General features: G+C 41.4%; 1 protein-coding gene across 1 annotated transcript; it reads left to right on the forward strand.

Moving 5' to 3' along the window:
• Window positions 1–6,818: 6,818 nt before the first annotated feature.
• Window positions 6,819–7,961, forward strand: LOC139314354 (trace amine-associated receptor 8b-like). The gene has a single exon (XM_070939954.1). It carries the CDS (start codon window positions 6,819–6,821, stop codon window positions 7,899–7,901), a length of 1,083 nt encoding a protein of 360 aa, XP_070796055.1. The 3' UTR covers window positions 7,902–7,961.
• The last annotated feature ends 2,400 nt before the right edge of the window (window positions 7,962–10,361 follow it).

Raw genomic sequence — 10,361 nt, forward strand, 5'->3', positions numbered from 1 at the left:
AATTGGAACATTCAGACCTTACCATTGGATTGCTCCATGCAATCTGTCCATCTGATGTAGTGAGCTCCACCTCCCACAGATTTATTCCTTTTAATAAAAATGTGTTAGTTGGAGTAAGATGTTATCAGACTCCTCGTGATTTTTATGAGACATCAAATATCACCCTGAAGCGTGTGCCCAATTCCATTCTTTTTCTGTATTTATAGTGCCACATATTCATGAATTGGTGGTTTTTGAATTCACCCCTTACATTTTCTGTGCTCTCATTGAACAAAATTTCTAGGTAAAAATTTGCACTTCACATGAATGACCAGAAATGTATGGAACACCTTTTGGAAATAGCATGGCACGATTTTGATAGCCAGTTTTTAATATTGAAATTTTGCAAAATGTAGCACTGGATGTGGCTTGTATGAAAATAAAAAGATGATACTTTGGGTATTTTAATCAGTTTTTCTTTATTTTTCTTTTGCTTATAGAACATCCAAAGTTCTTTATTATTATTACAATTTCTGACCAGTCATTATGAATAAGTTTCCTTGAGTTTTATGGAAATTGCAGATAACTTATCAAATCTGCATATCTTGAAAGCATCAAAGTCTTTGGCTGTCTCGCATGGCTTTTTAAAAACCATTAGTACGACAATCCTCTTTCTGCCTGAAAGGAAACAATATATTGCAGTCTTTTTCCGGGCAGATTTTGGAAGCTATTTCCAGGAGGCATCTGCCACAAAAAAAAATATAGCAAAATAAATGGTTATGTGCCTCCCAGTTGTTGTTAACTCTTCGATAGATAGATTTTCCTCATGACAATTAGTTCCTAACTCTTCGTTTGCATTAGTGGTTGGAAAATAAACCTGGATAATTGTCATATTGAAGAGTTGTCCAAAAAGTCTAACTGGTATTATTCAGTCACTTTGCATTGTATCTAAGTACTGTCTTGTTATAGTCTTCATAACTGTAAAAGCAATATCGTTTCTTGTTTGTTTTCCATGCCCAGAGTAATAAACAGTGTAATCTTCTAACTGAAAGTGTCCAGTTCCAATACATCTAAATAGCTTATCCCTAAAGTTGTTTCATTTCATCTTTCACAGTGTTATAAATTCCCATGTTTATCTTTCTTACTTTCCATGTTCTCACTGTAATTCGTTTTTTACAGTTTTGAGGGGATTTTTTTGTTTGTATGGCAATATTAACAACTAGATGGCCTGAAGGCCTTAATCCAACCATGGCAGAGACACCATTGGTACACCAAAAGATCCGCAATAGTATGCTGAGTGCAATATGACCTGAGGAGCTCATCATCTGGCTATATTTATTTATTTATTAAATGTACATGCTGCTCGTCTCACTGTAACACAACCCTGGGTTACTATATTATTATTTTGTATTTTCCATTCATATGGGTTTTCCTGGTAAAGGTACAGGAGTGATACCTATTGCTTTCTCATACGCAATATGAATTGATGTTTTTTGCCATTGTCACTAAAGTGATTGTCTGCCTCTAGCATCTTCTTACAGTATATCTCTGCTGCTGAATGTAAGGATCTGCTTGCTTTAGCTGGGCAGCTGGGTTGACCTTCATGTCTTAGATGACCCTGTGGGAATATATACTCTTGACGTACACCTCATCTCCCCCAGGAACATTTATTTATTAATTAAATTTTTATCCCCCTTTTATTACTCTAAGTAATCCAAGGTGGTGTAGATACATAATTCTCCTTCCTCCTCCAGTTTTCCATACAATTTTTGGGTGGTGGTGGTGGTGATGATAATCAGGGGTGGGTTCTACTTACCTTTACTACTGGTTTGCAATGGGGTCACGCGCACTCGCTTCGCTTGCGAAGCATTTTGATCACATCAGGGTCAGTGGGCGGAGCCTCCCGCCTGTTTTACTACCGGTTCTATAGAACCGGTAAGAACCGGGGGCAACCCACCACTGGTGATAATGCTCTTTATTTATTTATTTGTAGATTTGATGTTTTATTGTTTTGTTGCAAGAAGTCTCAATTTATCAACATAAAGCATCATCATCATCATCATATAATAAGAATAAATTCAGGAGCAAAAACAGTGGAAGAGGAAACTTGACACTGAAATTTTATGCAAATGTAGAAGAATTATATTCACCAAATCCAATGGAAATTACTTCCATCTCCAATTATGCGGATAGGTTGAAAACAAACAAAGAAAGGTATGCCTCATTGAACATTATGAGGCATCCAAAGTGGAAATAACAGAGGCTTACTGTATAAGCACTACCAGAAGCCTCATAAAATTAAATGAAGAGAGACCAATAAGGATTTCAGAGTGCCTAAATCTGGGGCTGAGGATTATTTACTAATGAAAATGCTACTAATTTAGGTACTATCAAAGTTAAGATAAAAAAGATGCTGAGACTCTGGAAAGAGTGCAGAGAAGAGCAACCAAGGTGGTTAGGGGACTGGAGGCTAAAACATACAAAAAACAGTTGCAGGAACTGGGCATGGCTAGTCTAATGAAGAGAAGGACAAGGGGAGACATGATAGCAGTCTTCCAATATTTGTGGGGCTTCCACAGAGAGGAAGGGGTCAAGCTATTTTCCAAAGCACCTGAAGGCCAGACAAGGAATAATGGATGAAAACTGAACAAGGAGAGATTCAAGCTAGAAATAATGAGAAATTTTCTGACAGTGAGAACAATTAATGAATGGAATAGCTTGCCTTCAGAAGTTGTGGGAGCTTCATCACTGGAAGCTTTCAAGAAGAGACTGGACTGCCAACTGTCAGAAATGGTATAGGGTCTCCTGCTTGAGCAGGGGGTTGGACTAGATGACCTACTAGGTCCCTTCCAATTCTGTTATTCTGTTCTGTTCTGTTAAGAATCTTTCCTAATCTCAGCAGCTATGAGGCCTGGGGAGGAAAGAATTCTTTACAAGAAGCTCCCCTCTCTAGTGGGATATGAATGGCAAAAATTCATCCCAAAAACTCATCCCCCAGAAATGTTCTTGGCTTATTTATTTCTCATTACTGATAGAATACTGGTTAGGAAAACATTCCCTGCTAGTAAGATCACACCCTTCTTTTTGAAACACAAATTGACTTTATTTCACTACTAGAAATTATTACTTTATTGCACTACTAGAAGCTATGAGAGTAAATCTTTAAAAGGGTGGGAATGCAACCCCCTTATATAGATTTATGCAAACCATGAAATACATATAACTTATGGAATTAGGGATACTAAAGGCAGAACTAGAAAAACAATGACTTGTACAAAGACTGTGCGTTTTAGAAAAAAACTTTTAACTAAACAATACTTTTAGTGTGTTAGCTCCCTTGGCCTTACTTTCAATAAACTTTTTCCTGTTTCAAGTAACTTTTTTTTGCCAATAAAGGAGAATATTTGTAGTTCAAGGTTGAAATGTGGGTTCCTTAGAGCTCTCTGAGCTTGGTTGTTTTCTTGCAAATGTTTCACTACTCAAACTAGGTAACATCATCAATGCTAGTCCCTGCTAGTGATAGTACCTCAGTTATCCTTTGATTTCTAAGTGGTTTTTTTTTTTTTTTTTTGGCAGAACTGGCATTTTATTACTTCTCTAAGAAGTAATTCCAGAAGTAATCCCCTAGAAAAAAATTGGGCAATGTGTTCTGCCTATGTTGTCTATCTATTTTCCTCCTTCAATAAAAATCTGAAGATTTTAATTGTAAACACAGAGAACATGTGTCTGGCAATCTATACAATTTTGAGACTAGATTATAATAACTAAGGAGGTCTGTAGTTCAGGAGTGTCCTTTTTGTGCAGGAAATCTTACATTCTACCCCAGGTATAGTACCTCCAGAAAAATTCTGGGGTAATGCTGGATTGAGATAGTTTCTTGCATCTTTTTGCATCAGTTGTTTAGTTTGATGGAAAGAAAATTCTTGAGAAACTTTTAACAGAGAAGGGAATTTCAGATCAATTCTCAAGAAGAGAGAATGGCTTTTTAGCATTTATTTGATTATAAGTGACCATAATTGTGGGGACTCAATAGCCTCTCCTCCCTCCTTGCTATTTCCTCTCCATTGCCTTCCCATGCTTCAGTTCAGTTCTTGCTTCAGTTTCTATTCCTCCCATGAGGCTTTTGCCGCTGTGTGTCATAGCTAACAGGAAATTTTTCCCTTGAGAAATTGCTGGAGACTTTCTTCTTTTTGTGGAGAAAATGTCCCGTCCATTTCACTATCCACAATAGCAATAGCACTGAGACTTATATATCATTTCATAAATTGGGTAATCACTTCATAAATTGAGTATCTAATTTTAAATACCATAGCCCACCCTCTACCCTCCTGGCAAAACAGACCAGTTATCCATGTTGCCTGTTATACCATCTTGGAAGGTACCTGAATGGAGAAGGCTGGGCCATTTAGACCAGTGTTTCTCAACCTCAGCAACTTTTAAGACATGGGGGGGGGGGTTTCAAGTTTAAGTTAACACTCACATATCTTTAAGTCCTCCAGGTTAGAAAACACTGATTTGGACTAATGGTCAGCTTTACCCTAGCCTAGAAGTCTTCTGTGCTTCTAAACGAAATTAGCGACATCTCCTGTAGTTAATTCCTTCTCCGAATTCTGTTGAATTGAAGAAGCTTCTTGGATGAGAAGTGAAAGGTCTTCAAGCAAAAACAAAGGGAGTCCAGGTGGCTAAAAAGCGTGGCTAGGTGGCTCAGTGGCTAAGACACTGAGCTTGCCGATCAGAAAGGTCAGCGGTTTGAATCCCTAATATAGGTCTCCTGTGTGAGCAGGGGGTTGGACTAGATGACCTCCAAGGTCCCTTCCAATTCTGTTACTACTAGTACTACTACTACTACTATTATTATTATTATTATTACTATTATTATTATTATTATTATTGGTTAATCTTTAGTGAGATTCACAGCCTTTGAGGCTGGTTAATAGCTCAGCAGCTTGACTCCTAACCAATTATTATTATTATTATTATTATTATTATTATTATTATTATTGTTGTTGTTGTTGTTGTTGTTGTTGTTGTTGTTGTTGTTGTTGTTGTTGTTATTGTTATTAACCTTTGGGACAACCGTGACCGAGAATCTCCATAGACCTCTCCTGTTCGTTGCTGAGGGGATAGGGTTCGGCTTCCCGAGGTGACGCGGGATCACTCCCGCAGCTGAGGGTCTCAAGGGGGCTCTTTGCCCACGAATCCCAGAAGGCAGAAAAAGGCGCGGCGAGGATTGACGATCTTCCCGCCTCCAGGCTCCTTCGGGCGTCCAGCGCTATACAAAGGTGCCGCCTCTGGGCAGACGCAGAAGCCGCGGGGGCGGGCAGCCCCGAATAATCCCGACCGGGCTGGCCAGGCTTTACGAAGCGACAAACTAGACGGCGGTTGCCCTTCGGTTGGGCGGAGAGGTTCGGTTCCACGACTCGGGAGGCAGGAGCGCCTGAGCGCCTTCTCAGCAGGCCAGCCAGGCGATGCTACCTGCCTGGGTAAGCAGCAGCAGCAGCAGCACCTGTTGCCAGCGGCTCTATCAGCAAATCGCTGGAAGGCAGCGCAGAGAGCGAGGCGAGAGAGGCATGGACGGCGGCGGCGGCGGCGGCGGAGCTCTTCCGAAGAGCGGGCTCTGACTTTTAAAGCGAAAGGCGGGGGGCGCCGCGCAGGAACTGCTGGCCGCCTGGAGTTTGCATTTAAAGTGCGAGTAGGAGCCGGACGCTCTTGGCGCTGCAGGAAGGGCCTCGGGGGGGGCTCAGCCTTCGGGGCTGGCCGAAGCTCGTTGCGGAGACCTCGCAATGGCGAGAAAGGCAGACTCTGCTCGGGGCCCGCAATTTGGTCGTGCTGTGGCTACTGGTTTGCCCAGCTGATGTTGGACTTCTTCATCCCTGTGCAAGGATTACTTTGCGCTGCCGGAAGATGCCGAGCACCCATTATCCCCGTTTGAAGGGTTCTAGGCTGCGTTTTGCAAAGCCATCTTAAGTCTTGAGGTGGGGTGGGCTGATGGACAGCACAAATAGAGTTCGGTCTGGGTGGGAGCATTCGCCTTGGAAGAGCCTCCTCCAAGTGCGGAGGAAAGGGTTAAGATGCACTCTTTGCTTGGCCCCCTTTTTGGAAGCCCTTCTGCAATTACTACAGGGAGGTAGCTCTAAAGTGGGTTAGAAGCAAAGGGGCAGTTGGGTAATCATAGACTCTGTGGAATGCAGGATCATCAACCCTGAAGTTCTATCCTGGAAGGCTGCTGTCCAGGTTACTTGGTCCCCATCCCCCCCCCCCGTCCCATCCCGTCCAGTCCTGTCACCCCACAGAAGGAAGGGAGGAGCCTGGCTATTCCATTGTATTCAGGAGCAAATAGCACCAAAATGCTTCAAGAATATTCATCATCATTTACAGGAGTATATCAATTCACGATATGTTATCAGAGAGGAGGAGAGAAAATGCAGGGCTAACAGGATGTTCTTGTGGCGGATCAAACACAGTGATTGAAAAGGTTGACTTACTCTTCGAATATTGATGCAAGCCACGGATCAGATTCCTCCCTTGAGCTGTTGCTTCTCTGACTTTTGTGCCCCCTTTTGACATATGGAGAAGGCTTCTTGTTTCAGAGCCCTTCCTGTTTGAATTTTGCTCAGGTGCTTCGTGTACCTACAGACTATGCGACTGAACCAGCTGCTCTGAGCTTCAATGACTGAACCCTTTATTGGCATGGACTTCCCTATGAATTGGCCGTTTCTGAGCCAAGCATCCTGGAAAACTGCTAGCGTGTGTAGAGCCTCTTCCATGGCACTTTGAAAGTGGAACTCCCTAGCTGGCTTCTTTCTGCTTTGCCCTGTGAAAGGAAGAGAGCCTGATCGATGTTGGGAAACAGCAGCAGCAACAGGAATGTCAATAGCACAGGCTGCAGACTGGCCTTCGCTGGAGTCGTCTGCCAGTTGCTCTTCATGGTCCTCCTGATCATTGCCATCACTCTTGGAAACTTGGTGAGTCTCCTGGTTTTCTTCTGTGTAAGGCAATTCCGGACACCCCAAAGTTACCTAAAAGCTTCTTTGGCCCTTGCTGATTTGGCTGTGGGGCTCATTGTAGTACCTTACTCAGTTTATCAGGAGACGAACACGTTGGCCTATGGGACGGAGCAAGAAGAGAGTTCAGCTGGCTGGTCGGTCTGTTTGATCACAGGCCCTATCTTTGCTGGGTGCACCTTCGTCTCAATCAGCACCATATTTCTGCTTTCGGTGGAGAGGACCATCACTGTGCTGAAGCCCTTGCACAGGAAAGCTGTGATTACCAAGCGAAGGATCACTTGGCTGATTCTTGGATCCTGGATACTGAGTTTCTCCTTGGCGGTGATACCTCTGCTCTCAGTTCCCAATATCACCTTTGAGTACAATTCCTGCAGTAAGATGTGTAACTATGGCTTTCCTCCGGACAAGTTGCCAGAGTCCAATTGGAACGTCATGCTCCTGTACCCAATATTTGACTTCACTCTCTTAGGTGGCACTTTTGTTGTCAATACCATCACCTTTGCCACTGTCCGGCAGTACCACAAAATGAGGAAGCAACTGAGGGAAGAGCCACAGGGAAACCACCGGCTCTCTTACTCAGATGTCACTGCTGCCAGGACCATTGGCATCCTGACCTTTGCATTCTCCGTGTCTTTCGTTCCCATTGCTGTATTTGTTGTGGGCACTGTGGTGGGATATGAATGGTGCCAGTTCTCCTTCTATGCTTTCTGGATCCTTGCTTCCAACAGCTGTTGGAATGTGGCTATCTACAGTGTTTGGGACCCCAAATTCCGGCAAGGGATGCGGGAAATATTCTGCAAGCAAATGCTGAAAGCCGATTCCCAGCAGCATTCCAGACACTCACTGGAGGGGCACCGTTCTGCCCCTGCTTGTGTGGTAGTCCTCAAGGAGATGCTCCGTCCAGAGTCCAACTAGTGGCAGAATTGGTACCTGCTGTTTTTAAAGAGATGACTATTTTTTTTGCTTCAGAGCAGTCGGGGTATTTTAGCTGCAGATTCTGGATTTTTCATTTTCCTCTTCAGCTGTTGCAGCTTAATGGAATGCCTCCCCCCCCCTAAAGTATGTACTTTCTTAGTGCCAGATTTTTCTTTCCATTCATTGGATTGGAGCCTCTTGACCTTTGTATAGCAAATGTAGAACGAATTTATGAGGATGTATTTCAGAGTGTTGGAAGCACATTGCACTTTTAAAAACTGCTGCTAGATAAATATTTTAATACAGAGCAGCTATTTATTAGTGATTCCTGATTCATATAAAAATATCCCAGTTTTGATTTATAGGAAGGAAATAAAAAAGAAGAAGAGAAAGAGAGAAAGAAAAAGAAGAAACCTTAAAATACATCATATGATGAATGTGTGCCTCTAGGCATGATGGGGGCTGAAATAATATGTTCTGTGTTCTATCTTGCAAAACTAATCCTATGTAATGTATTACATTGTACAGTTGAAAAACAATGACTTTTTAATTATTGTCAATCTCAAATATTGTTATAATACTCAGTATATATTCTACAGCATTTATTCAGGACTGTATTTGCACAAAAATTGCCTTTTTAAAAATGGTAAAATGGAACTTTTGTTGACATTGATTTTTGCATATTTATTTATATTTTCTGAATGCCAAACTTCTGGTTCTACATTCACAGATCATAGGTTTTGCAAGAAATATGATATTAGACTGCAACAATATAGAAAAATATGGTTCAGTTTTACCAACTCAAGTCCAAGAAGTTCATTCAAAAGGATTCAGAATGCAGTATGTTTGTAATCAGTGTTTGGTTGTACGATACTGTTGATAGTGAAAGAACGGAAAAATGTAAAATCACAATGATGGGTAACATGCCTTTCATTTGAAATCTGAAACAATTCTCATGCTCTTATTACTACTTTCCCTGTTTTGATTGGCTTAAAATAACTTCAACATTAACTGTATGTGGGTTGTGTTGATAACAAACATTGTGCATGTGTTCTGTGAAGGTAAATATCCTTGATCAAATATTGCCACCAAAATAATAATCTGTTAAAAGGCACACAGTTTATTTGTAACAGTTGTCAATACTAAAACCTTTTCACAGGAAACACTTTTACGTAAAAGCTTTGTACTGATTGTGTGGGAAGTAAATGGGCAAACACAACCTGTTATACTTTGAGGTTCAAGGTTTCTTCAGAATTGAAAGCAACACGGCTTGTGTTGAGTTACTCAACCATCCTTTCAATGTATACACTTATACACAGTTTTTCCATTACACACACATACACACATACTGTGTGTGTATATATATGCACACACACATATATACATATTACACACACACACACAGGACTGCCAAATATTTCATAACTCCTTAAATTTTCTAATATAGAAAAGAAAAGAATAACAGAAATAGAATACTAAACCTGACTTCTTCAGCCATAGGGTGGAAAAAACTTAACTTAGACTGCATTCTTACCCAAGTTCTTGGATGCCATAATGTCCATTGATTCATGGAGTACAAAATCATATTTGGAAAACAAATAGCTAATGCTATTGTACGATTTGCTTTTATACAGGCAAATCATTATGTAGTTCTCCTTTGCTGAGTTTCAGGCATGGCATACAGATTAACAGATTAACAGAGTTGGACCTTATAGGTCATCTAGTCCAACCCCCTGCTCAAGCAGGAGACCCTACACCATTCCTGACAAATGGCAGTCCAATCTTTTCTTGAAAGTCTCAAGTGATGAAGCTCCCACAACTTCCGAAGGCAAGCTGTTCCATTGGTTGATTGTTCTCACTGTCAGAAAGTTCCTCCTCATTTTTAGATGGAATCTCTCCTTGGTCAGTTTCCATCCATTATTCCTTGTCTGGCCTTCAGGTGCTTTGGAAAACAGCTTGACCCCCTCCTCTGTGGCAGCCCCTCAAATATTGGAAGACCGCTATCATATCTCCCCTGGTCCTTCTCTTCAATAGACTAGCCATGCCCAGTTCATGTAACCATTCTTCATATGTTTTAGTCTCCAGTCCCCTAATCATCCTGGTTGTTCTCCTCTGCACTTTTTCTAGAGTCTCAACATCTTTTTCATAGTGTGGTGACCAAAACTGGATGCAGTACTCTAGGTGTGGTCTTACTAGGGCTTTATATTCAGCTTTATATTTCTAAGATACACCATGTCTAAGGAGAGATAAAATGATTTTATGAAGTCAGTCATTCCACGCAACCAGAACATCACACAAATGATTTGTATTGCAAACTTGAAGAACCGGTTTCTCCGGAACTTAGGTTAGTATCTGAACAAAATGCAGAGAATGTGCCGAAAAACAGAGTGTTGGTAACTGTTCACATTATAAGGAAGTTGTCTTGCAGTTTAACAACTAGCATAAATTTAATGGAGTCAA

This window comes from Pituophis catenifer, unplaced genomic scaffold (genome assembly GCF_029215685.1).
Source record: "Pituophis catenifer annectens isolate HBS135680 unplaced genomic scaffold, rPitCat1.0.hap2 SCAF_3, whole genome shotgun sequence".
Classification (NCBI taxonomy): Eukaryota; Metazoa; Chordata; class Lepidosauria; order Squamata; family Colubridae; genus Pituophis; species Pituophis catenifer.